General features: G+C 42.1%; 1 protein-coding gene across 3 annotated transcripts; it reads right to left on the bottom strand.

Annotated features, from left to right (window-relative positions):
• Positions 1 to 27,969, bottom strand: carhsp1 (calcium regulated heat stable protein 1). 3 transcript variants are annotated; one of them, XM_085157018.1, is made up of 5 exons: positions 27,817 to 27,969; positions 4,930 to 5,085; positions 3,742 to 3,850; positions 2,927 to 3,049; positions 1 to 566 (listed from the first exon to the last, which is right to left on the bottom strand). In XM_085157018.1, the coding sequence occupies exons 2-5, from the start codon at positions 5,009 to 5,011 to the stop codon at positions 404 to 406; spliced, it is 477 nt and encodes a 158-aa protein (XP_085013144.1). In that variant the 5' UTR covers positions 5,012 to 5,085; positions 27,817 to 27,969; the 3' UTR covers positions 1 to 403. The 3 variants fall into 3 exon arrangements, with proteins under 3 accessions (XP_085013144.1, XP_085013146.1, XP_085013145.1); XM_085157020.1 differs by lacking the exon at positions 27,817 to 27,969 and adding an exon at positions 25,746 to 27,809; XM_085157019.1 differs by lacking the exon at positions 27,817 to 27,969 and adding an exon at positions 8,765 to 9,143.
• Positions 27,970 to 27,983: the final 14 nt, after the last annotated feature.

Genomic DNA, 27,983 nt, shown 5'->3' with positions numbered 1-27,983 from the left:
TACCAGGTGAAAGTTCTTTAATTCACTTGTTGAACCAAACATGTCAAACACACATGATAGAAGTGCAGAGGAGTACGCCTCACAGTGGAGTTTGTAGACCCATGGTGCTGGGTCCACGGGGTCTTCAGCAGCCAGGTCAGCTCTTCCAAACTAAATCTGTGGAAACTTCTTTTTTCAAACATCTCACTATCAGTTTTTAAACATGGATCTAAAAGTTAACCTAATGTGACGTCTCTCCCTCTACTCAGAAATCTATTCATATACCACTCAAACCAGCACCACCTCTGGCTCCTCCACCACTCACAGGTTTTTATCCCCCCCCCTTACTTCATTCTTCCGCCCCGCCCCCCCAATCATGCTGACTCCACCCACTCCTCTTCCCTCCCACCAGCGCGGTTCAGGTTCAGCTGTCGACGGTGCGCCCCGACCAGGTTTCGTGTTTGGTCCCAGGTTTGAGATGGGTGATGGTCACCTCCACTGCCTGGATCTTCTCGAGTTTCGGAGGGATGCAGCAAACCTTGTAGCTCACTTCATCGCCTTCCACCGGCACATACTCGCCCTCGATGCTGAGGAGAGAGAGACAGAGGGGTTCAAACCCAGATTTTACAGACACGCTGAACTCTTCAGCCTCCCGAGTGTTGGATCAGCTGTAGATGGAGTCAAATACAGTTTTGTGCTCACGGCTGATTCAGTAACACAGCTCAGTCTCATCAGCAGAGGTTCGTTAGGTAAAAGGACTTCAGCTGAGTATTTTTCAAGTAGAGACAAACGATCACTCTGCCTCTCATGTGGCCATTTGACTCCCTTCACCCAGTTTGTGCCTCATGTTCTACTAAGTTAGCCACAGAGCAGAGGAGAGCCTACAAAGGCAAACCTCTCTGATTTAAAAACACGATAAACCAGACGATGAGACACTTCCTGTTGAAGAGGACACGAACAATAATAAGCAACAGTATGATTATAACAGCTCTCAGGCTTTCTTTGTAGATGTTAGTGTAAAGTTAATGAACAGGATTCTCGTGTGGTTTCGTTTTCATATCCGTCTACGCGCACGACTCATCGCTCATCTCATCGTTTCAATTATTCAAGAAACCCAGCAGCATCAAACGTTGTTCAGATACGATGTGTGGGCTCAAAGTGCAGACACTGAACACACAGAGACCACAAAGACACACAATCAATAAAAGGCTTATTTTTCAGATTTTGCAGGAATGCATCGTCTCCACTGTGTGACCTTTTCTGTTTTAATGACTGTCCTATTGGTACAGGCTCATCTTAGTTTTATCTGATCAAATACTGCTTTAACAAGTCTGATTCACCCCCCCCCCCCCCCACACCTGGTCCCACAACACCACCACCCTGGTAAAGGAGGCCCAGCAGCAGCTGCACCTTCTCTGTCCAGAGGGACTGAAAGCTGCTGCTGGCCTCAGTGGAGAGCGTGCTCTGCTGCCTGGGTGTTTGGTACGCAGGGGCCATTACTAGAACAGGAAGGCTGTGCAGAGGGTAAATAACACCGACCCCCCCAAGAAAAAAAAAAAAAATCAAAGCCACCCCTGGAAGCCTTCACCAGATCCTCCTGTCGCAGGAAAACCAGCTACCACAGGTGACCTCGTGCACCTCACCACCTGTTTAACCTGCTGCCCTCTGGTCGGCGTCTCAGCTTCACTAACTTCTTCCCACTTCATGCTGAGTACTGGTTTGTTTCTGGTAAATAATAATATAGATTTTTCCTCAACAGTCTTCTTCACCTGGGAAAGGATTCCACAATCATCCTGCACGTTCATGGATGTTAAGGCCAAACTTACCAGCTGGAGTAGATCTTTACCTTCTCACTCCTGCACACTTACAGGTTTGCACTGAAAGCTCCTTGGACCCTGTGCTTTGAGTTTGCAGAAAAAGTCCCACACTTGAAACGATCTTTCAGCTGATTTATGAAGAAATAACAAAACACATCCTCCCAATATGCACGAAACAACTTTAGTAGGTGAGCGCGTATAAAAAGCCCCAATTTCTGCAACAGCTTCAGCAGCTCTACTTACAGCTGAGAATCTGCACTTCAACACCCCGACTCAACACAACCATGCATTTGAAATGTTTTCTTATTACGAGGCCCACAGAGACGCCTGCACAAAGTCTGACAAACCAAAACAAACCTTTGAGTGGGATAGCAACGCCTTTAGGGCTGAGTCGACAGTTTGGTTCATTCTTAAAAATAAAGAATGAATTTATGAGCTGAAGGAGCAGAGAAGGCTAATGAGTCAAGTCTGCATTTAAAAATCACGTTCAATCCAGAAAACGATCGATTAGATTCTGATAAGAGCTCAACAAAAAAAGATGCAGCAGTTCAGATTTTGTGCGTTTGTGTCAAAGGCTGCAAAACGCATGAACAGAGTATAGATGGCAGCAAAGCTTTAACAGTCAAAATGAGCCAGAGGAGGGTTACTATCAATATATCAATAACATTATCAATAAACATCACTAAGCTTGTGTTGCCTTGGTGCTGAGGATGAGGATGAGGTCCTGTGATGTTCGACAAACACGTGGAAAAGTCACTCAAAGGCTTCGTGAACTTTTATTGTTTTGTGCTTAAAAAGTATCCAATGAGCTGTTTGTGTGAACGCAGGTGTTTACGTGTTCGTCGCTGACGTCTGTGTTTCAGGCCTGTGGGTGATAACAAAGGTAGCGCAGTGAAGGTCATCAGATATTCTGCTCCTGCGCTCGGCGTCGCCTTGCTGTGTGTTTCCTTTCACTCCTACAGCTGACAAACTTCAAACCAAAGCTACACACACCTCACCAGTGACAGAGCAACAAACACATCCTGACCTTTCACCCACAGCACGACGGTGTGAGGCACTCTCCACGCCACAGGTGCTTCCCCACGCCGACCTGACCACGAACACATTAATCCGCACACACACACACTTACTCTGAGATATGGACAAAGATGTCAGCGCCGCCGTCCGATGGCGTGATAAATCCATGGCCTTTGGAGCGCGAGAAACATTTACACACGCCAGTAAACACGGGTCCCTCCGATGCACGAGCCGTCCTACACAGGAAGCACATTACAGAGAGAGGGACGTGAGCACAGACTGATGAACCAGCAGAAGCAGATCCCTCGTAAGATTCTTAAACACTTGAAGACCCGCCATTTATGAAATAAGCATTTTATTTTGAAAGGTCGTTGGCTGCTAACCAGCTGGCTCCGTCCTGTCTGCTCGCCAGGAAGTCAGGACTGCTGCAGGGCTGGCCCTGAATGAGCTTTTAAAAACATTTACTTTGAAGCAGATGTTATTATGTTCTTCAACAACCACAGTAGCTTTGCATGAGTCACAGAATATAAACTCTTGTTTACATCATACAGAGCCCAGAGTGAAAAAAGACATCAAATACAGAGTAATGCATGTGCTCGTTGTTTAAAAGTTCATGTTTAAATGGAGTCTTCTGAAGAGCAGCTGACAAACTGACACTGAGCAGATGGTGTGCTGGCATGCACTGCTGTGTGTCTGCATCAGCACATATTAATCATTTACATGCTGCATGAAGAGGACACGAACGATGAAAGCTGTGTTTCATTGTAAGACACAGAAGGTCTCACTGAACATGCTAATCTGACCGTCTGATTAACGAACTGATCACCGTGCAGCGTCCAGCACGAGATTTGTGAACTTGTTTCCTCTCGTTAATATCTACAGATGTGTGTGTGTGTGTGTGTGTGTGTGTGTGTGTGTGTGTCCTCACGCTGAGCAGGTCCTGTTTCTGCGTGTGGGCAGAGGGCTGGGGATGAGGTAGCCTCTCATAGGGGAAGGCGAGCGATCTCTGCGTCTGCAGGCCGGGAGGTGCAGAGATTCTGAAGTGGGGGGGAAAAATCCTCAGTGTGTTACATTGCAACAAATTTCATGCGGCAGTACGGCGAGCGGTTAGAGCGGGGAAACTGTGCCTGTAATACACGTGCAAATAAATGAAGCGTGGCCTCGGACTGAGAGATGCTAATGCTCAGTGTGTAAACCACCTCAGTGTGAGCTCGACGCCCTCACGATGAATCAGTCACATTAAACATCTCACAGCATCAGGGACGTTTAATTATAAGTGAACCATCCCACCACTATAACATTAACAAGAACTGGGTTAACTGGCACAGTAGGTTCACATCAATGCAACACAAACGGCTCGTAGTTTGATCTGTTTACAGCGAGCGCTCTAACAGTGCACTGTTCCTAAGTTCATACTTATTTGCTTCTTTACTCTGTATGTAAATGACTCTGCTAGTTTCTTCTGATGAAACTTAATCAACTCTGATATTTCTGACTGCACAGGACCATCAACTGGCGTGCTGAGCATCACTTGCACATTAATACAGAAGAAATGATTATAGATCAGTTGGAGAGCAGACACCTGTTGACACATGTGGCCATGACTCTGATGGCGCACTTACTTGGCTCATGCATATGGAAACGGTCCATCAGTGTCTTTGTTTTCTCTGGAGACTTTGAATTTTGGACTCTGTACCAGTCACCCCTCTAATACACACTTCTGAAACAATGGTTGAACAGGTGGAGGCCAGTGAGACTGACTGGCCCCACGCTCACCCGACCCAAGTCTAACAGAGCACCTCTGGGACATCGTGCTTGGGTTCGTCTGACACCAACAGGTCGAACCTCAGACTGTCCAGGAGCTCAGTGATGCTCTGGTCCAGATCGGGGGAGCAATCAGCCCTGACATCATCTGTTATCTCACTGGGAGCTTGCCCCCATGTTGTCAGGCGAGCACGTGGGGGCCACACATAAATTTCATCAAAATGGACGAGGCTATCTCGTTAAAGTGCTGATGTGCCATTCACATTGTAGGATGTTGATAGATTTTGCTCTGAAAATGAGCAAAATCTTAAATGTCAGGTGACACATGAGAGGGCGTTGTGTGTGTTTATACCTGGAGACCGTGGGGATCTTGGAGAAGGCAGTGGAGGGGTCACAGGTCGGGACCCCTTGATGGCAGTGTCTTGAGAGGACATGTTGGAAGAGGCAGAGCAAAGGATGGGGAGGGAGGAGGGGCTCAGAAGGGAGCACAGCAGAGTGTGGTAACCACCTGGGAAAGAAAAGGAGATTTAGAGCACACAGCATGCTTACAAAGAACAGGGTTACCTAACTCTCTCCATTTACACACACACACACACACACACACACACACAGACACGTGTGCCAGTCTCACAGGTGTTACTTGCACTTTTTCACTTCAATAGCAGCTCAAACTGCAAATCACACCTCCACCTGCAAAAAGTACAAAACAATCTGTGCTCGTGGATCTCGTTGCCGTGGCAACAGTAGTTTGAGTACACGCCGGTGCGCCCTGACAGAGACGGTGAAGGACAACAGTGTCCTTATTCACCTCAGCACAGGACTAATATCAGCCGTTACCTCACCCTCGACTGCACGTCAAGCAATCAGGAGAAGGTGGAAAAGAAAACGTGCGCCGGCTTCTCCTTCACAGCTGTGTTGTTGAAACTAGAGATGGACCGATCCGATATTACGTATCGGTATCGGTCCTATACTGACCTAAATGACTGGATCGGATATCGGCGAGAAATAAAAAATGTAACCCGATCCATTAAATATCAAAAAAGCACCTCACAAAACTTGCGACACGGCGCAACTCGGCTCATAACCGTAGCACGTAGCAGCAGTGTGGTCACGTGATAGAGGGCTGTGTGTATTTGTAGCTTCGCTACCAAACCAGCATTTCATCTCCGAGGAAGTTTTCCCAGAGAGAAGTAAAGCAAGTGTGTAAGTTTGTCTCTGAATGTCTGTAAAGCGTTCCTGCGTTAAGCTTAACAACCGATATATGGAGCGACTGCCTCTCTCTCTCTCTCTCTCTCTCTCTCCTGCTGCTACTTCAAACATGAAACTGATCAATGATCAGCTGATCGTCTCTCTTCTTTGTTTATTGCTCACTTTGCACCAGAAAGAGGAAACCAGCGGCTGAACAACAGCAGCACGTTTAAGCTTGATAAGCTGTTGTTAGAATTTATTTAATATTATTTCTACACCAGGATCTTTTTCTACAGCTGACGTAACTGTGCAGGGGCGGATCTAGCAAAGTTTAGCCAGGGGGGCCGATAGGGCATGAACAGGGAAAAGGGGGCACAAAGACATACTTTTCTTTCTTATTCTCATTTAAAATGTCGAGCTTTTAAAAAATAATTATCTGAATCTGACACCCAAAGTTTTAATCTGATGTAAAATGTATAGAAGTCCATTACTGTATATAGTAACTGTTAAGTCTAATATACCCTAGTAAGCTATAGTACTTTTTCCTTTGGGAACCATCTGTGCAGTTTGCAGTTCTGTAGAAGAAAGATGTTGAATCTATTTAATTTTTCTTGAAAAATAATTTATTTCTGTGCATTTTTTCCCCACACTGCATCAAATTAAAGTTGATTACATCGATTAAGCATCATGAGGTGGGGGGTGGTTCCCTATTTTTTTGCTGGGAGTTTGCAACCCTATTAGTTAGGTTGCTTAATATTTCTGCTAAGTACTCTTTAAAACACCAGAATAGGGAGGATGGAGCAGGTTTAACTTTATTAGATTGATCAGTGTTGCTGATCTATAAAATATTTTGGGTGCAGTGTGTTTTTTTACATACAGATATAACAGAATAGATTTAGTGTTGTTTATTTAAACTTGAGTATAAACTCATACAAAATGCAGCAAGATATTAAAAAAAAAAACAGTTTTATTGATTAAAACCACTATATCAGATTCATATCGGTATTGGCAGATATCCAAATTTATGATATCGGTATCGGACATAAAAAGTGGTATGGTGCCATCTCTGGTTGAAAGAAGAAAAAAGAAGAAAAGAGAAAGACGCAAGAATGTTAAACAAATACAACCAGGAGAACTTCAGCGAGGTTGCGAACGCCAGTGTTTCTGAGTAAAGCTGCAGAAGAAAGTGGAGCAGATGTCCCACGGTGCAAAGGTGTTTCCACACAGCCGTTCTGGACAGCGTGGGGGAGATCCAGGCCAAAGTTTCCCCTCATTGAACACGCAGCATGAGACAGACTGACACATTCTCACAAGAACTTTTTTTAGGAACTATTTTTTGTGATACAGACTTCAGAATATAGAATATTCTCCATCCATCTGCTTCTGCTTATCTGGGGCCGAGTCGCAGGGGCAGCAGCCCAAGCAGAGAAGCCCAGACCTCCCTCTCCCCAGCCACCTCCTCCAGCTTGTCCGGGGGAACACCAAGGCGTTCCCAGACCAGCCGAGAGATATAATCTCTCCAGCGTGTCCTGGGTCTGCCCCGGGGCCTCCTCCCGGTGGGACATGCCTGGAACACCTCACCCAGGAGGCGCCCAGGGGGCATCCTTGTCAGATGCCCGAACCACCTCAACTCCTTTCGATGTGGAGCAGCAGCAGCTCTACTCTGAGCCCCTCCCGGATGGCCGAACTTCTCACCCTATCTCTAAGGGAGAGGCCAGCCAGCCTTTGGAGGAAGCTCATTTCTGCCGCTTTTACCCACGGTGTCGTTCTTTCGGTCACTGCCCACAGCTCGTGACCACAGCTCGACCGGTAAATTGAGAGCTTCGCTTTTACGCTCAGCTCGCTCTTATAGAATATTAATCTACTCATAATTTATGGTATATTGGTATAACTTAAGCTAGCAGCATATAAAAGTGATTAAACTGGCTTTTTAAAAATAAATGAACGGGTCAACACAAATATAGAGGTGGCCAGAAGACAGTCTGACCTATTGGAGGGATGGTCGAGCGAGCTGCAGTCTATCTCAAGGCCACATGATGGCGATATCTTTGTCCTATAGAAGCCAACGGGACAACAACTTTTATTTAATTTATTTGCTCAGACCGTCACCGAATAAAATGTCATTTTGAAAAGTTTTGGCCAAAAAGAAGAATCCATGTTATAAAATATGCTTGTTTTCTAATGACTTGTCAAACAAGTCATTCACCAATAAGCATGTGGGTTCACAGTCAGACCTGCTCACTAAGCCCGCCCCAAAAACACTCAAAGGACAATACAGTTTGCATTATAACAATCTAGAAGTTCAGCATCTTCCTAAGAGAAGAGTCACAACGATCAAATAGCACAAAGGCACATCAAAGCTGGATGCTTGTTCAGATGGATTAATGAGCTGCTTTCTGTAACCGAGGATCAATAACAGCCATTTAAAGGTTGGAAAACAACTGCGGATGTCTCTGGAACAGCTGCAGATAAACAAAAACACCACAACAGCACAGACTATTGCCAATGAACACAAAACTACAGCACCACGCTCTAAATATCTGAACATGATCAGCGCTCTAATCTTTGATCCCAAAATCTGCTCATATATTTATCAGAGTTTGCTCAGCACACAGCAAGTTGCTTTAAGAACCAGCTACAGGCTCTGGCAGCAGTTACACACTTTACGGCTTTGAAGCACAGCTCTGAGCGAGCACGGTGTCTGATTAACTCAATAGACACGAGGTTAATGTAATCACAGCCCCTCAGGACAGCGCGCTTCCTTTATGACCATCAACACGTCTGTCAGGCCCGTTTACACTGTGACCAAAGCAACCTCCTCCCAAAGGAATAGCAAGCCGCTAAAGTTAAAAAAGGAAAAAAGGAAAAGCTTTTACAGGATGACAGAGAGAACAGACATAAACAAAACAGAGGATCTTTTCAAGGAGAGGAGGTGGAACAGGGGAAAGTGGCAGATAAGACACAGCACTCAAACAAGATAAGGTGCAGATTTAGCTCACCTCGTGTTACTACTGCTGCTGTTAATCACGATCACATTCCTGCATAACACACTACAAACTCTGCTCTGGGCTCTTCCTTAAAACAATGCTGGAACTGAATTTTTAAAATGAATATTTTTAAATTTGTCATAATTTTCCAGCATTTTCAAACCTGTAGTTCTTTCACTCTGGTCTCAATCACGAGTTTGTGATTACAGAGCAAAGTCCAAGTGACGCAAAGCAAAATGCGTCAGTAGAAATAATGTTCAGGCCATTATTATTATTGGCTGGATGTTTCTGTGGCAGGAGCAACAAAAGTAACTACAGGAAGAAGGTGCTGTGTCCCCCCGCCCCTCCCCGAGGTTTCTTCCTGTTTAAAGGGAGTTTTTCCTTCCTGCTGTTGCCAAAGTGCTGCTCATGATTTTTGGGGTTTCCTCTCCATTGTTAAAAGGTCATTACCTGACAATATAAAGCAACTTGAGGTGACTGTTGTTGTTATTTGTCACCTAAGTGAATTGAACTGTTGTGCATCACCAAGTTCAGGTTCCTGGAGGATTTCCCGTGACTCTTCACTACTCTTAACCCTTTAAGACCTACCATAGAACCAAGTCCACCAGAGCTGATATTATATGTTTACATGCTGTGGAGCCATTTTTAGGAGCATTTCAAGTTGATATACATCAATACAACCATTACAGTCTAAATTTTAATAATATGTCTGCATTAAGTGCAGAGTAATTACATAAATTGCAAAAAAGTGCAATAAACTACAAAAAAAATTAAAATCGTTTTTGTTTTTTAACATATATTTCTAGTTAGAGAAATTTAAGAGGCTTATCCCTCAAAACTGTAAATACAAAAAAGTTGCACAAAATAGTTTCCCACCACAGGAAATTTATTTTGAGTGTCTTCATAGTTTTATTTTTGAAATACACCAATTTTTATACACTGCAGGAAAAACGAAAATAAATATTATAATGCAAATTTGCAAAAAAGCAGCATATGCATCAAAATAAACTATTTCCAGCAGTGCAATATGAGTCCTAAGCATCCCAGAAACCACACAGAAAGTCAGAAAGTCAAACATAACTTTTAAAAACACCAGTATAGGCTCATGAGGCCCTGATGGTAAAAAAACTACATTTCCGTGAAAATGACATCACTTCCGGTTTCGGGCAGGTCATAGTGGACATGCGATAATTCGTGCTGATGGACGTAGGAAGTGTTATGAACAGCTGATCGGATCGGCAAAGCGTGTTTCTGGAATATTATGTTTTTGTTGCTGCAAGTGCTTTTTATGCAGTTTTTGCAAAACTATATGTGGAAGGAAACTGTGACCGAGGACAAGCTGATGGCATAAGATGTAAGTACAACTCCTCCGGTTTCATATGCAAAAAAAATTATTGCGCTAGCTCACGTGGTTGCAGAGCTACCGGGATTTAAAAATAGTTACGCAAAACAGAGCGTGCTGCTCCGACCGGTTTTAAAGGGTTAATGTGTTTTACATCATTGTTTCAGTTGTGAACTTATATTTGCCTCCTTTTGTTTCAGCCTTGCTTCGGCCACCCTGAGCATGCCTGCTCTTGTCTGATCTCAGAAGCTAAACACAAACAAAATCATGCCAAACAGGTTCTGCGACAGAACAATCAGTTCACCGAACTCCAGTGGCTTCCACAGTCACCAGATCTCAATCTCAAAGGTGGAGCAACTCTGGGATGTGGTGGAGCTGTAGACTGGCATCAGAAAGTGTGTGATGGTGTGTGCGTTTTGGCGTGCTGCTGTAAAAACAGTAAAGCTGAACACGTTCATGTACCAGCAGTGGAAGCTTGCATTTATAAAAAGGGAGCAAAAACCATTATTGTAATAATGTCATTGTAAAAACTGGCCCTTTTCTCTCACAGTACATTGTTATATATGCAACACTAATCAAAAAGAAATACCCCAGATAAGAGCAGGGGACAGTAAGGAGGCCACACGTGATAACAGACCCGACATGCATGCACCGATCTTTATAGGAAAGTCACAAAAACCAGCTGGCATCGAACTCTCTGCAACACAAGAACGAAGGTTACAGTCGGCGCCTACAAGGCTGCTAAGAGTCAAATCTTTATGCTTACTGTCAGTTTGACCGACGTGTGGAATCATCTGCTCACGAAGACAAACAGGACGATTTATGATGCCACTAAACAAAGTGTGTGTGTGCATTCAGTCAAGCTACAAGTATCGTCCAAGGCAGAGGTCTCCAACCTTTTTTGCGCCACGGACCGGTTTATGCCCGACAATATTTTCACGGACCGGCCTTTAAGGTGTCGCGGATGAATACAACAAAATAAAACTAGTACCGGTACCGAAAAAAAAGAAGATTTATTCATAACACACGTGAAAAGACCCAGGAAAACCGAGTTAACGATAAAAACGATAACAAAATAACGCTGAAAACCGATAAAAACCCTGAAAACTATACATTTCACACCTGAGCCTCAACTCTCGCGGCCCGGTACCAAACGACTCACGGACCGGTACCGGGCCGAGGCCCGGGGGTTGGGGACCGCTGATCCAAGGGATGCGTTGCTTTGTTAAGATTAATATTTATTTGAATAAGAAAACACTTCATCGTCCTTGAAAACTTGTCAGACTTGGTGAAACTACACAGAAACATTATCTTTTTTATTAATGTTTGAAAATTAAAGCTGCAATATTCTTTAGTTGTATAAGCGAATGCAGCCTTGACCTTAGAGATCACTGCTCCCTTTAGCATGAATAACTCCTCAGAGGTGCCAGATTAGTCCACCTCGTCATCATCTATTGAAATCTGAACACTCTTACATCCAAAATGCTTCATAGTGATGTTTCAAAGGAATCCACAGATTTGATTCTTAAATGATCCCACAGCAACTCTGATTTTGGTGTCAAAAACGTATTACTTAGCAACGATGGGAAAATCTTCGTCTGTGATTGTGCGTCGCTTGAAAGCCTTAGCAGATCACTTACACTCGATCCTTCGGGTCTGGGAAAAAAACCCAAACCTGGCTACGTCCATATCTTCAGGGGAACGACACACTCCAGACGTCAGATTTAAATCAGACGGCATCCAGCTGTCACTCACTAAGAAGGCTCTATTTACTGGCACCAGATCTACGAAGAAGCCGGACTCTAATTTTATCGATTTGAAAGGCTGCCACGTGAGTCTGTGTCGCAAAGCATTAGTAACCTGCTGCGATGCTGATGAAACATCAAAATGTAAAGACGCAGATTCAGTTTAGTAATAATAACTCAGTTATTCAACACTTTAGCATTTCAAAGGAAGTTCAGCACTTCCATGCTACACATATACGGACACATAAGCATCCTACTGTGTGTTGCAGTCCATGCCTCCTCAAGTATATGATCATGTGACTCTGCTTTAATTCAAACTACAGACATGCAGGACAACAGGAATGACTTCTTGTCCGCTGTGTCCCAGGCTGCAGTTGTGTATTTTGAAGGGAGGGCGACAGATTTGTGACATTTAGCATGTTTGGAGTGTACAGCTAGTAGAGCAGGGCGATATGACCAAAAATATTTATCACGATATGCATTTGAAACTTTGCGATAACGATATAACTGACGATATAATTGACACTAGACAAAATACTTTACAACTCCACAACTTTATTAGTGCAAAAAACCCCATCAATGTATTTTCACTTAAACAAGCAGCTGTTTTTTTATGTGCATTAAAGTTATATAAAAATGTAACAGTGCAAATGCAAATTCGTTGCTGACAGTTTAACCAAAAGGCATTTCCAGTGGAAACTGGCTGACATATCCTCAGCATAACCATGTATAATATCCACAACACTTAAAAACAGGTTATACACACAGAATACGGTAACATTATGTTGAAGCACAGTACGTATCACTCCGCGAGGCTCCGCCTACGATAGCCGTAATGCTCCGAGTATCCATCAAGCGGTGCGGCTTCGTAGCTTAGCAAAGTCGTACTGAAACATTTGACAGATTTTCGAGCGCCGTGCACATAAAATCGTCTCGAGGTCAGTAAACACAACCAGAGTTCATACATAAGGCACACGGGATTATAAGGGGCTCTGTCGACTTTCAGAAAAATCAAAGGATTTTCCAAACAACACGGTAATAACGACGGCCCGCTAGCATGCTCTACCAAAAATAGTGTTTTGTTGTGTATCTGACGGACGAAAGCTAAACCAGTTCCACACCAGTGAAGCTGCAGCACTTTATAAACCAGTTCTGGTTCATCCGTTTCCTTCAACGATCCGCTTTCGCTCTTCTCATTCTGCGTCGCCGCCGTGCGCGTATGTAAACAAAGGCACTGCGCATGCGCGTTTTACCCATATTCTATCGCAGTATTTCATTTTCCTATCGTTGCCCAACATTATTACCGTGAACGGTATGATATAGCCCAGCCCTAATAGTTAGTGTGCATTGTAGTTTAGTTAATGTAACTTTTCTGCTTTTTTCTGGAACAAAAAAAAGAAGAACCTGAGATTCTGGGTTCATCTCATGCAAAGGCAGCTCGGTTTGATTCAGGACTTGAAGCTGTATAACCACCGATTTCATGCATATTTCAGGCAGTTTCAGCGCTTGTTGGCAGAGTTGATACTGTATCTAAGGAGGCAGAGAAACCATAGAGAACTGACTTACCCAAAGCAGTTTGTAACAGTGTATCTGAGGTTAAAAATGTATTATTTTAAATATCATTGTATATTCAGTACTGAAGCGCGTTTTGATTGGTCAGATCAGTTTGTTTGTATTTTAAAAAACTAAACAAAAACATAAATCAATCAATCTTGGAAAAATGAAATTCGTCCAGTGAAATTACACGGTTGGTATGAACGGCTGCATTAAAAATAGATGAGCTGAAACAATATTTTCAACACAAAATATGTTCATGGATTTCCAGTGGGACCACTTCTGTCTCTCTTACAAACTCAAACAATAGCCACTCTACATCGCACACACACACACACACACACACTAGATAAAACCCATGTCCAGTGGAATTTTCCATGATAGTTCTCTGAACAACACGCCACCAGAGACCCTGCTGACACAGCAAATACCAACGCTACACACACAGTCCACACAGACATCGTCTGTCAGGCCGAATCCCACACAGCCAGCTTTGGTGTGATAAACAGCATCCATGTGATGGGGTTGTCGTACTATACAAGTCAGAAACAAATGCATACAGATTCTGTCACTGTTTCGTTTCAGCCTCAAGGTGATGTCTGTTCGTCTTGAGCTGCACCCACAGAGATCTCAGTCCTTGACATTTCTATAAGAGCAAGTGTGCTACGTGCTGATTTTCTGTACGAGCTGCTCAAGAGCCTTCAGAGTTTTTCTCCTTGTATTAGTGCCAGTAAATTTAATTAGGCTTGAAGTACGTGGAGGAGCTCGTAGGGTGAACAGAAGACAAATCTCTAATCTTACTCTACCCGGAGTCATCAGACCTAAACTGAATTAAGATTTTGGAAATAAATGTATTTGCAATTTAGCTCAGGGTTACACGACAAATTAATGCCTCTCATATCTGTAATTTTAATGATTATCTAACTGTGACGATGTTAAAGCTCACTGACGCTGATCATTCACACCAGCGGTGGCACCTTTATAAGTCATCCCACATCATGTGACCCTCTCGGAGGTGGGCTGGCATTTACATACGCGTGGAAGTATTGATGCAGGTTGCCGGTCTAGAATCTGCCCGACTTCATGAGGTGGTGGTGCAGATAAACACAGCAACAGGTGACTGACTGGAGGTAGCTCCAGTCAGTCACCTGTTGCTGTGTTTATCCACGAAGTTGTCAGAATTTTGGGATCATCGGATTTCTTAGTTATGTCAGGTGAGATTCCTGACTATGACATATCCCAAACTGCTTTAGTGGACATGTTGTTGTTAATGAGCGTTTGTTGGGCCCGTAGCGGTAACCTCACTACACTGCATGTTTGCCTGTACTGTGGCCTACGGTTTGTTTTAAAAAGAAATGTGTGAAAAACCAGTGAAACAGGGACCAACAAAGACACGAGCAGAAAATACAGTTCAGAGACTGACAGACGAGAAATTCTGCTTTGAAACCTTTTATGGGAATATCCGGCTCCGAACATCAAAAACAATCAATCAGCCTTTTATCCGATCGAGATATGAGAGCAGGAAATGGAGGAGAAAATGAAATCAAACCAAACATGAGGTCAAACCAGTACAGTGTGCATTTAAAAGAAAGAAACAGATGACAGATGGAAATGTGTTGAAGAGCGAAGGAAAAGAGAGTTGATGTAACAGGATAACCATGTGGGAGAGTAAAGATTTTAATTCTGCTTTTCCATCTCTGCCTTGCTTCATCTTTTTCTTTACCCCCTGCTTCCCTTCTGCTCTCTCAGAGGTTCACTCAGTCCCTCGTTCACACTGGGGGGCAGAGAAAGATGAAATGTCCCCGAGGACAAGATGACACAAAGGCAAAGCAAGCACATGAAATTAGCAGGAACTTTGCAGAAACTTGGAGACTCCAAGGCTGGAAAACTGTTACTGTGACAACTACGTCCAGGTGACTGACCTCAGAACAGTCTGTGGTCAGTCACCTGAACAGTCTCCTCTTTGTTTCTGAGCTCAGATTGAAACATTTGACCTTCAGCTTTGCCCAAAAGCTGCACTTGGCAATAAAAAGCAGCTGTTTAAAGGAACCATTTAGCTTTCTTGCTAACTGTAATGTTGCAACACTGGTGTCACAGTGTGAGTATCTACCATGAACAAGAGAACAGGAATGCAGCTTGACCAGTATTCAGTGTTACGAAACCAAAGTTACCCTTTTAAAGATTAAAACTATAAATCCTAGAATCCCGAGGAAAACAAAAAGAAAGCTGGTCTTACTATTACATCGATACAACGATACACAAACATGTCACACTGAGCTGTTAAACATGGTGACTATCCAGCATCTAGTAAAGTGTAGCTTGTCAACTATTTGGGAGCATTTCCAGTTTAGTCTTCTTGTTAAAGGTGAGACAGCAAAAACAGGAAAAGATTGTGCAGTGTGCCGTCAACACCGCGACTTCCTTTCTGTTCTAACCAATCCTCCATCCAGACTGTTTTTAGATTTATTACATGGAAGTTAAAAGAACGAGTTTCGTTACTCAGAGCGTGGATAGCATTAGCAGCCTTCTTTACTCATAGGTCAAATATGTTATTATGTACTGTTCTATAGGGTTGTGACAGATTATAATATAGGTGGTCTAAATTCTCCATGATATAAAAAATGCCATATGACAATATTATTGCTTAAACAATACAACAGCTTTACATGTCCTAGTGTGCACAACAATGGGACAAGGCGAGGCTATAACACCTTACAGGTCGTTATAAATCCCGCTGCCTGCAAACACCAATAAAACATTTTTCCCGTATCAATAGAAATATATTCTTGAAATACTGCGATATTATTTCGAGGCTATATTATCCACCCATAACCCCACATGTCTGCTTATTTTGACAAAAGGCATCCAAATACTTTATAGATCAAATAACTTCATCTTTCTCATCGACAACATGCAATCTGTGTATTAGCAGAGGAGATGCAGCCGCAGGCGTGTCTGCTGTGTTACACAAGCGCTGTAATATAGTGATAACATCACTAATTCATTTAAACAAAAAACCCAACAAGGGGTTGCAATATTGAATCCTTCAGTCAGCTAATAACCATCACATCCCGAGCTACAATAACCATCAGCAGCTCAGCTCCCCCTAAACAGACACTCATTTATCATTCGCCCCTGTGAGGTGCCAGGAAGGTAAAACAGCCCCTTAAATGTACCGCTTTAAATCTCCGGCAGCCTCGCACTGGTCTCACTGAGTTAAAGACTCCTAGCTGCCATAAACCACGGTCACATGTTTGCATCTGCACTGCGACATTCTGCGAGGACCTTGAGCCGCTGCAGCTGATGGAGGCAGAGTCATTGTTGCATCTCCACTCTTAAGCAGTCGAGATGAATGAAGTGGACGGCGGATGCAAATGGCTCCAGGCCCCTTATTGAAGACCTCAATGCGCGCACACAAAGAATAACGCACACAAAGAATAACGCACACAAAGAATAACGCACACAAAGAATAACGCAATCTGCTTTACAAACATTATGAGCCTGTGTTGAATGCAGAAAGCAACCTTAAGCGTGACATATGAAGCTCTCTTTGGAAGCCACTGTGGGTGTGTTCGTGGTGCTGTGGGTGCGTGTGTGGCTGAAAGTGAATTGCGTGTGTGTGATGACAAAAGATGGTCCCGATTTCTCCATTTGATGACTCACTCCCTCGATGTGCGTCACTGGATTTGGTGTTTTAAACATTACGCAAACTTGTGAAGGCTGACTACGACCGTCAGCAAACTGCTGCTTCACACCTGTTTACACGAGGAGCCGTATGAATGCATCTACAGACCTGAGCCCACACCCACCCATACACCCACCCAGCAATCCACTGTATAGCTTCCAGGTCACCCCTGTTTCCCCACCTCTCACAACCCACCGTCACCCAGACACAGACCTGAAACAATACCTACACTTTAAAATGGGTCAGTTAGGCTGCGAGGGTTTGTTTAAGTTCAAGCTTTCTTTTAAAAGCGATCAGCTAATGCAGAACTGAGACTACAATAGAAAACCAAAAAGCACCCGGTATCAACAACTGCGCCTCCAGATTAGTTCAGCACCAAAACAAGCAGCAGCTGTTAAAGTTAGTACACTGTGAACAGCACAACTCACTTTTCACTTAAATTACTGCAGTTTCATTTTCATATGAGAGGTTTACATTTTTCTTGATTTAAAGGAGTTTGACTCAAACAGCATCATACTGTCCTCGGTGCAAAGTGTCAGAATTACACCACTTGCAAAATAATTATGATTTTTTTGGTACATTAGCATACTGTTTTAACATTGTTTAAAAAATAAAAAGCATAAAAACAATGTTTTCATGGGCTTTAGGCACCGTGTCTCGTGTATGTTGACGAGGATCATTACACAGAAATCAAAACAAGTGGCTCATTTGAAGCAGTGATTTATTCATATGTGTTCTTCTGGTCGAGAGCAGGTGAGGAGTCACGACATCACTTTTGATTTAATTGGTAATTTTGTTGCTTTTTTTAAAAAAAAATATTTTTGTTGTTAATCTCATAAACTATCTGCTTCATTTTAAATAAAGCAAAAAAACAAAAAAACAAAATTATTACTTTTTTGCCTCCTAATGCAAAACTGTTACAGGCTTTGTAACAATCTTTTTACAAGCAGGTCTTCACTGTGTTTATATTGTACACATGCTGCAGTCTCAGGTTACACTTCTGTTTACATGAAAACTGCACCGGGGAGCTGAAGCATTCTTGGGTGTCACAACCACAGCTGGTGATTCTTCCTGTTCAGTCACTGGACAGAAGAAATGCTTTTACTGCCATATGTGATTTGATTTTGAATCTCTTCAAGCTCATCTGGGCAGCCGACGTTCTCCTTTTAATCTTTTATAATGATTTGACTTTATTTTTTCTTATTGTTTTGGGGCCAAAAATAAAGATAACTTTATAGAAAGATGTATCGAAAGTAAGAAACCTGAAACCTTTGAACAACATGTGTGTATTTTTCTTCCTCCTTAGGGTCTTAACTTCCCGACATTCCCCATGTCTATCTTACACGTCTAAATCTCCTGGAAAATATTGACAGTATGATGCACAGACTGCCGAGTTTCCCATAAGCTGATGGATCTTTAAAGAAAGAGGGCAACATCCCCTCCCAGAGTCATACTGACCAGGGTACTGCAAGTGAACTTAAACACTGTCTTCTTTAAAGGTTCTTCACTGTAACATGTAACAATCCACCTAATGTTACATGAACACTGAAATTATAAATATCAAACCAGTTATGTGACATGCACCACAGCATATATGAAACATATTACACTGGAATCCAGTTAAACAGCAGCACACTGCAACATACAGTAATGTTGCTTGATATTGATGTAATGGGATTCTTATGCTTGGCTTTCAAATTGCCCAGAATCACAGCTGCAACAGTAAAAAACCGACAATCATGTCAGATGCCACTTCTGTCTACTGCAATTTTGGACGTGCAATTTCCACACTGCAATACCCACAAGCTCCTGAAAACAGTGATTTGGGTAATTTAGTTACAGTCGCTTGAAGAGAACTTAAAGCAGCAGGTAAGCAAGATCATATCAAGATCAGGTCAAAGGAGAAATAATCACTCATATTAAAGTATTTTTTTTAAATATATAGATTAGATATATACATACAACATATCTTAAGTGTGAAGGTTGCAATTATGAGGATTCAAACATATGGTTTGAAATAAACGACCAGCAGATTTAATGGTTATAGCTGTGGGACAACAAAAGACCAGTATACTGCTAGATCAATACTGGATTAGCAAACTGACAACTGTATAACTGAATCATGGGTATTTCTCTATAACATGACAGTATATCCACTAGGGGTGGGGGAAAAAATGGATACTGTGTAGTATGGTGATATTTTGTTTGCTAATAATGTATGGATACAGGGACAGCAGAAATCGATACTTTGTTACAAAAAGGTTTTTGTGCTCTGACTTCAGAGCATGTTGATCCTTTTTCTGAGCAAGAATCCTGACATTCCTTCACTGTCCAAATGTGTTTAACTTGTTTATGGCAGCAATAAACATGACAGTTTACTTATTTTAATTTAAGACATGTTTTATTTTAATTAAGTTTAAAACTTTTTTATTTAATGTAAAATTATATTTTGTTTTAATTTACTTTCAGATTCTTCAGTTGCTGAAGGGGCTGCATAGTTTTCATAAACTGCATAGTTCAGAATAGCTATAATTGTACCAGATGGTTGATTCAGTTAAGTTGGACTAGACTGTAATACAAACCGTTCAGTTTGTCAACAATCAAACTGAAATGAGAGAAAGACTGAGTGTGAGACTTTGATATTAGAGAAAATGAATATTGATAAAGTTTACCTTTATGTACAGAATCTGAATATCGCAAAATATTTTTAAAAATTGCAATAATATCGTATCGTGGGATGTATGGTGATTCCCACCTCTAATATCCAATAAACAACCATCAACAGGTTTTATGCATTTGGGATTAAATTGTCCTCTCAGACTGATCTAACAGAGTCCACTTCAAACTAGCTAGAAGAGCAGCAACAACATTGTTTAGTGTTTAGGAGCCACTGCTCAAAAACAGAAGGTTTGAGGAAACAGGTTTAGGTGAACTCTGCTCTTGACCTGAGTGAATATCCTTTGCTGCTCTGAAGGGCATCCAAACGTCTTTGACCTTGGAGAGCTCTTTAGATTTTTGAGTGATTAAGTCTCTCACTTCAGTGAGAAAGATAAGAGCAGGTCGTAAATGTTTAAGTGTTTCGATAAGACGGCTCTGCACTAAAACTAAGCTGGTTTGAGTCATGAGCACCAGGTCTGATTTTAAATAGTCGAGTACATTTTTGTCCATGTTCATTATCTGTTTGGTTTTTTTTATCCAAGAAGATGAAATATTTGTTCAAATATTGTCTCAACTTCAAAGTGCAAAGGTGGATTCATGTTCTCATTTTGATAAATCCACTAAAAATAATCAGTCTGTGTTTCTCAGCGATCATCAGCTGCTGGATGGATGCAGAACCATTAGAGCGCTCTGGACACAACACACGAAACAAACAACGAGCAATTAAAATCATTATGTCTACAATAAGGGCACAGAAACTGAAAATTACATCTGCTGGCGCGCTCACAAAGCTCTCTCATCAATCGTTAAATCACACGTCTGTTAATAACAATGTTGAAATGAAGTTTGCAGTGAATCCATTTCCCCCGTAATCATTTACTTTGACATCATTCAGAGCAGCCAGCAAGAAATCCGACACCCAAATGGTCGACGTTGGATACGGAAATAATTCCCGTTGATCCTTTGGACAGATAAAGCTATAGTTTGTTACAACACCGACGTTCAGATGTTGACACATTTTCATAAAACATGACGGTTTTTGTGCATTAAAATCAGTCATTTTAAATTCAGCTTCTATTGCCCGATTTACACGACTGACCCTTTTAATCATTTGAGCCAATAGAATCACGGTAACGTCACTGCGAAGCGATGAGCATTTGTTTTGGATGCAAGACAGCACAAGTAAGACAAAGTTTGTGCTGCTGTTTTTCCAAATGTGATGCGTAATTTTGGTCTTTGTTCATGGTTGGTTCAGTGAATTTTGTTCGGAGCGTGATGAAATTTGCAGTTTTGGAATCGGTGACATGTCAGCGTTTAGTAGAGGCGTTACTCGTCCGCGTACATGCCTTTGGGTGAATCTGGGTTATGCCTGTATTTGGCGTCGCAGCCCATTAAACTGGACGTTCCCCCTCTCGCCCCAGCAAGTTGGAAAAAAAGCTGCCTTAGAAGTTAGCATGTGGGGAAGTCGGGGGTTGTTGGCAGACAGGCTGATTAAAAACACTTTGGACAGCAAAGCCGGTGGCAGACATGGAGACGGGAAAAGCAGGCCTGGGTGAGGACGAGAAACTGTAGCTGTGTGAGAAAGGCTAAGAAAACAAAAGAGTGAGGGCAGTTTGTGGGGTCACTGAGCAATGCAGCTTTCTTTGAATGGAGCACAAGTTTATTGCTGTTGACAGTTTGGATAAGAGCCACATTTTGATTTATCACCTGTTGTGATTAATGATGTCCTCGCTGTAATTGTTACTTGCATATCAAATATGAAAGCTTGTAAGATGATGGGGATAAAATGTGTTTGTATATTTATTAAGTGTGGTGTGTTTTATGTTTGGAGGTCTAGAGAATCTCATTTTACACCCTGCAGACAAACAAAATACACAGATCGAAGTGAAACAGTGCAACCTGATCCTGTGGTACATGTATACTTTTACAGCTTCCCACAGGATGCATCTTCCTTGACAGAGAAAATTTGGGGGGGTTGGGGCTCCCAAAGCATTTTAACCAAAGCCAAAGTTAACTCACCAGCAGCTCTAAAGCTGTGGTGGCTACATTTACTCAAACAAAGTCAGAAATCAAAGGAAAATGATGTCCATCAAATATTGTATCATGTAATTACTGCAAATTGTATTTACTAATGTAGTCGCACCCAAATGGCTCCTTGTCAACCAGGAAAGTCTCTGCAAACCAACATGGCATGTCTAAACAAAGAATAATACATGTAAGCGCTATGAGAGAGGAGTTCACCTGCATAAAGACCATTATCATTTAAATAGTTTGCTGGCTTTGTACGTTTCCATCAGATGACTTTTACAGAAAAGTAAGCAGAGATGATGGATTAATATTACTGCTGCATATGTTTGAGAAATACTTCATATTTGTTTATTTACAGCATCATAATCTATAATTCATGTTTGCTGTCCTGTAAGGACTAGTATCTGTTGCTACAATGGCTGAGCACAGCCCTACATCTTCATTTAAAAACAACAACAACAATAACAATCAGTGGCATAAACAGGCTAGCTGTGTTTCCACACAAAGCTAGCTCCACTGCCTCACTTCATAAAGCAACTAGATTGATGAAAAAGACGAGAGCAGTTACTGAGGTCAGTTACAGGACACATAATGCACTCTCAGCATTACAGAGGTGAATGACAACAAACACGTGGACTGTAAAAGCAAAGATTCCTTAGGAGAGAAACGAAAGCTTGCACACCTACAAGTTAACCCTTTAAGACCTACCATAGAACCAAGTCCGCCAGAGCTTATATTATATGTTTACATGCTGTGGAGACATTTTTGGGAGCATTTCAAGTTGCTATACATCAATACAACCATTACAGCCTAGATTTTAATAATATGTATGAATTAAGTGCATAGTAATTACATAAATTGCAAAAAAGTGCAATAAACTACAAAAAAATTGAAAATCGTTTTTGTTTTTTTAACATATATTTCTAGTTAGAGAAATTTAAGAGGCTTATCCCTCAAAACTGTAAATACAAAAAAGTTGCACAAAATAGTTTCCCACCACAGGAAATTTATTTTGAGTGTCTTCATAGTTTTATTTTTGAAATACACCAATTTTTATACACTGCAGGAAAAACGAAAATAAATATTATAATGCAAATTTGCAAAAAAGCAGCATATGCATCAAAATAAACTATTTCCAGCAGTGCAATATGAGTCCTAAGCATCCCAGAAACAACACAAAGTCATAAAGTCAAACATAACTTTTAAAAACACCAGTATAGGCTCATTGAGGCCCGGACGGTAAAAAACTACATTTCCGCGAAAATGACGTCACTTCCGGTTTCGGCCAGATCATGGCGGACATGCGATAGTTCGAGCTGACGTCCAATCCAATGTAGGAAGTGTTATGAACAGCTGATCGGATCGGCAAAGCGTGTTTCTGGAATATTATGTTTTTGTTGCTGCAAGTGCTTTTTATGCAGTTTTTGCAAAGCTATATGTGGAAGGAAACTGTGACCGAGGACAAGCTGATGGCATAAGATGTAAGTACAACTCCTCCGGTTTCATATGCAAAAAAAATTATTGCGCTAGCTCATGTGGTTGCAGAGCTACCGGGATTTAAAAATAGTTACACAAAACAGAGCGTGCTGCTCTGACCGGTTTTAAAGGGTTAATACTTGAACTTTGTTCCAGTCACTCATTTTGTTCAACTGTATATAAAACAAAGTGTACTGCGGGCTTTGTCGTCCAGAGGACTGTACTATAAAACCAGATTACTGGATTAGCAAACCAGGTCTCGCTTTAAGTCGGAGTTTTCTGCGTCACGAGAGAGGCTCTGTTTTTACCTGGCTAAATCACCATGGTAACTTATACTGATAATAAAATCTGTTCATAGATTTGGTTTGTTTTTAACTCTTCTGGTCTTTACAGTATGTTTTAAATTTGATAAAGATTCTCTTCCAGGGGAATAAAATTTAAGTTGTTGAGTCGTATCTCACTAAAACCACTGAATGAAGGATTGCATCGTCACATTAACGTATAAATGTGGGACTTGATTCGAGTCTCTTTCACACTGCTGGAACTGCAGCTACTACAACAGAGGACACACACCACGATTACCTGCTCAATCAAGATTACAATTTGATCTGCAACAAACTAAAGTGATTTCCATGTCTCTGTTATTAGGCTATGGGACATTAACATGTCTAAATATATCCAGCTTAAAGTTTCAGAGCCCTAAAGTGCAGCAGCAATCTTAGAAATACACAGCAACACGTTATCATCTGATAACGTGTGACTAGAGTAGGCGGCGCACACAGGGATCATTTCGGGTTTAAGAAGAATGACATTTTGGGGGGTTGTCCCCAAACGTTTTAACGTTTGCAACATGCTAATTTTTATGAGAGCACGCTCACAACCTGAAGCAGAAAGGCCGGCTTAACGGGGAAAGTTGATTGCTAGCATCATGATACTTGTTACCAGCTGGGTTTTTAGAATTTGTTGAGCCAGCTAATGCAAAGTGAGCTTTCCTGTGTTGAACTTGTGGGCAGGATACTCCTCAGTATCATCGCTTATGACTGACGCTGTTCTTGTCTGTGTTGTTATCTGTTGTCATCAGTCGTCTGTGTTTGTTTTGAAAATGTGCATTTCAGCATGGTTGAGTCGCGCACTGCAGACTAAATCTACCTCGTGGTAGGCCAGATGAGGACCCATCACTGCTCTACACCCTCCACTAAACCCAGTGTGAGACCAAAACACAAAAACCACAATAGCATATAGGTGAGAGAAATGTGCCACGATAAATACATAAATTCAGAGAGATGAGGCAGACAAGCATCTCTGCAAATGCAGTCACATTACACTCTAACATGTAAATCAAACCAGCAGTCAGAAGTCAAAGATATCGTCTTGCTTTCTGTCATGTGATGACACATCAGTATTCCCACTCCAAACACACACAGACACACAAACCAGTCCACGCATGAATATTTGCACTCAGATGCATCTTTGCTGCAGGTGTCTATATGAAAACAGAATGAGGCAGAAAACAATGTCATCTCAATAATGATGACATTATTTTAAGACATTATTGGGGAAATTGGGTAAAAATGTCACTGACTGGCTAGCTACTGCCATCACTTTGACCACTGATCTAACAGCTCCAGGTGACACAGTCTGCAAATCTTCCAATCGGTGCTAGCGACAGATTTTAACAGGCACCGTATGACAGGTGATGGCAAGCTGGCAGCACTTATTCGTACAAGTGAGTATGTGAAAGTATGATTTATGTGTCAGCTCCAAATGACGAAACTTGAAGTGTGAAAAAGTATCCAGCACGCTGACATGATTACAGGTCAGTCAGTTAAACAGTTCTAATGATGGTTATTGATACATGCTATCAGCGGGCCATCCTTATCAGGTAAATGATTCAGTAATATCAGCACACACAGGCGTGAGATTTTCAGATACTTTGCATATATTTAAATAACTCAATGTGTGACACAGTCACCACAGCTTTTACACTACTGTGACACTCAATGTAGTTAACAGCCAATTTCTTACAAAAATAATACAGATGAGAAGCAGCTAATGATTATGAAAAATCACACATATCCAGGTAGAGCACAGTTGCAAAGGAAAAGTCATTACTGAACAGAAGTCCAACCAACACCAAAATAAAAGTCTGTGTGACCTCTGCCACAGACTGCTCTCTCATTGCATAACCAGCCCAAACGCTGGGACAAAGACAGGAAACGCCTCCTCAGGCTGCAGCATTACTCCAAACTAAATATCACTGACAAGTTGTCTGGCTGAAAAGTTTGGAAAAACAAAATCTGATTGATGACAAACTTTACATTCTCCTTCTAGCCTTGACTCTAACGTGCATGCAAACACCATGGATATTCAGCCATGACTGCTAAGACGGCTTGTGCTAACCCAGAAAGAGTCACAGAAAAGGAAGCCAGCAGTATCGCTGTGTCCCCCGACTGCAAACAGTTCCAGCCAGGATACGTTTGCATGCAAATCTGAAGTTAGATTTACCAGTTTAACAAAGTGCTTCCTACTTTCCAAAGTGTGAGCGCCGATGTGCCAGCATAGATTGCAAGAGCCATTCCAGTCACAATTCCCTACCCTGCGTGGAATTTGCTCCCAAGGTAAACAACAGGAAACATAACTGCGCAAAAAGCAGTCACATGCATTTCACTCGTGCACACAAACACACAACTTTACAGGAAAAAGGCCACAAAACATTAGCAGCTCTCTTTTATCTTCTAGTTGTAGCTCGCCGGCTTCCCTCTCCACCTTCATGATGCACCGTCATGTTTACTGCACTTACAGAAACACACGAGCGTTACACTCGATACAGATACAAATTAAGACTTGAAATGAGATGCAGACAGTTTGGATTTCCATCTGCTTTTGTCCCTCCTCTTTGCTGTGTCCTCTTTATGCTATTACACGTCTTTCTCATTGTCTCATGGGAGATTATTACACCCGATCATGTTGCATTCAAACAAGCTCCTTCTGGCTTCACAGCTGTAAAAGGAACAGTCATAAAACAAACAAAAAAAATCCACTGGTGAGAGTTAAAGTGGCCTGATGGCACCGTTATCGTCTACACAGCCGTGTGTAAAACACGGTGGAGGCTCTGACCAGAACCTACAGCAGGTGGAGAGCTGGTTCAAATACCACACCCATCTCCAGCTGCAGTCAAAGAGTTTGACTCTAAGAAGCAGCTGATTATACAGCTCCAAGATTTATTGGGGTGGTTTCTTCACAGTAAGTTTCCCTCAACCTTATGAAAGACATGGCTGATAATTCAATAAATAAGAACTCAATAAAAAATGAGTGAATCCAGAATTGTTGGAGCTCAGCATAAGATCACAAACAGACCCAACAGCAGTGGGTGTCTACTGGCTTCACTGCATTCTACTGTGCAGTTTTACTGGTCGAGGATGGCGTTCATATTTTGACACAACGTGCTAAATCATCAGTCAAGCTGACATCGAATGCAGTGTTTATAATATCCTTCTTTTTACTACGAATTTCTTACTCCACTTCAGCGGCCATCTAAAGTAACACCACGACATTTGAGAAGTTGTTCAATAAAACAGAAAAACCACAATAAAGCACTTAACGATAAAGTAGACTGGCAGAGATCAAAATACATCTGAAATTTAAATATGTGCTACCTTGGAAATTTATTTTCACGTTGGGGGGAGTTTGAGGATCTTATACGGTTTAAAAATGCACACAGACACACAGGTGCTGGATAAAACCCCAGACCTGCAACTCACTCTGTAATTTGTGTGCAGCTCTGGAGAGACCTCAGCCTTTAACTGAAAACCACATCCTCAGTGAAACTGTGATGATAGCCAGTCAACACCTTTCCTTAGAAATCGAGGATTTTTTCTTCTTCACACACAACCAAACAATAAAACTCAACGCTATCCGTTGACCAACACATCTAATGATATTTTTCTTGCTTCAACCAACAACAGGCAGGAATCAGGGCTCAAAAACAGGATCATCCTCCACCTTTGCTGTCCTCTGTGGCTAATGCACTCACACCCACACGGAGAAAAACAAACACGCACTTGTCCAATAATGAGCTGCTGATAGATGCTGGCAATATCATGCGGCTCTTAAGCGCCCACAGATGCTCGTCTTCCAGGACTTCATTAGCTCTGAATGGGGGAGTGATGAGAATACGCCTTTTCAAGTTTCTGAATGAAAGCCTCTGACTTTCATAAACACACACACACACACACACACACACACACACACACACACACACACACACTTAGCTCAGACTGGTATCCCCTTGCATGAGCCCCAACCCCCCAAAGGAAATGAACGCCAGCTCGCGCCAGGAAAACGCGATCCTTGATGGAAAGCAAAGACTGTGGAAATCAGTGAACTTTGGCGCCTCCAGTAACTTACAAATACAAACGAGCTTAAGTAAAAAACACACATATTTAGTCCGCTGAGCTCATTTATATAAACCACAGTATTTATCGAGCAGGTGTAAAGTTCACAGCAAAAACTATTAGCTAGCTGCAGAAATTAGCCGCGCGCTCACAGAGCTGCGCTGCTTGTGTTTGAGTCTCACCTTGTTACCTCCAACTTCAGCACTGACGTTTCTTCTGAAGCGGGAAAAGTTTCGGCTCTGAACAGTTTAACGTCGTGCTGCGGGTTTGTTGTTCCGCTGTAGAGCGTGGTGAGGATGAGCTTCAGCCTCCCGGAGTCCAGCAGAGTAAACTCTTTCACTCTCTCTTG

This window comes from Neolamprologus multifasciatus, chromosome 4 (assembly GCF_963576455.1).
Source record: "Neolamprologus multifasciatus chromosome 4, fNeoMul1.2, whole genome shotgun sequence".
Taxonomy (NCBI): Eukaryota; Metazoa; Chordata; class Actinopteri; order Cichliformes; family Cichlidae; genus Neolamprologus; species Neolamprologus multifasciatus.
Note: the sequence above shows the minus strand (reverse complement) of the source record. Positions and strands in the feature narration are given on the sequence as shown.

Bases quoted from the DNA above. Each gene is read 5' to 3' on its own strand.
- carhsp1 (XM_085157018.1), bottom strand. From the start codon at position 5,011: ATGTCCTCTCAAGACACTGCCATCAAGGGGTCCCGACCTGTGACCCCT. The intron at 3,851-4,929 runs GTATAAACACAC...CCCCCACTTCAG, and splicing joins AAGATCCCCACGGTCTCCAG to AATCTCTGCACCTCCCGGCC. The intron at 3,050-3,741 runs GTGAGGACACAC...CTTCCTGTGTAG, and splicing joins AGAAACAGGACCTGCTCAGC to GACGGCTCGTGCATCGGAGG.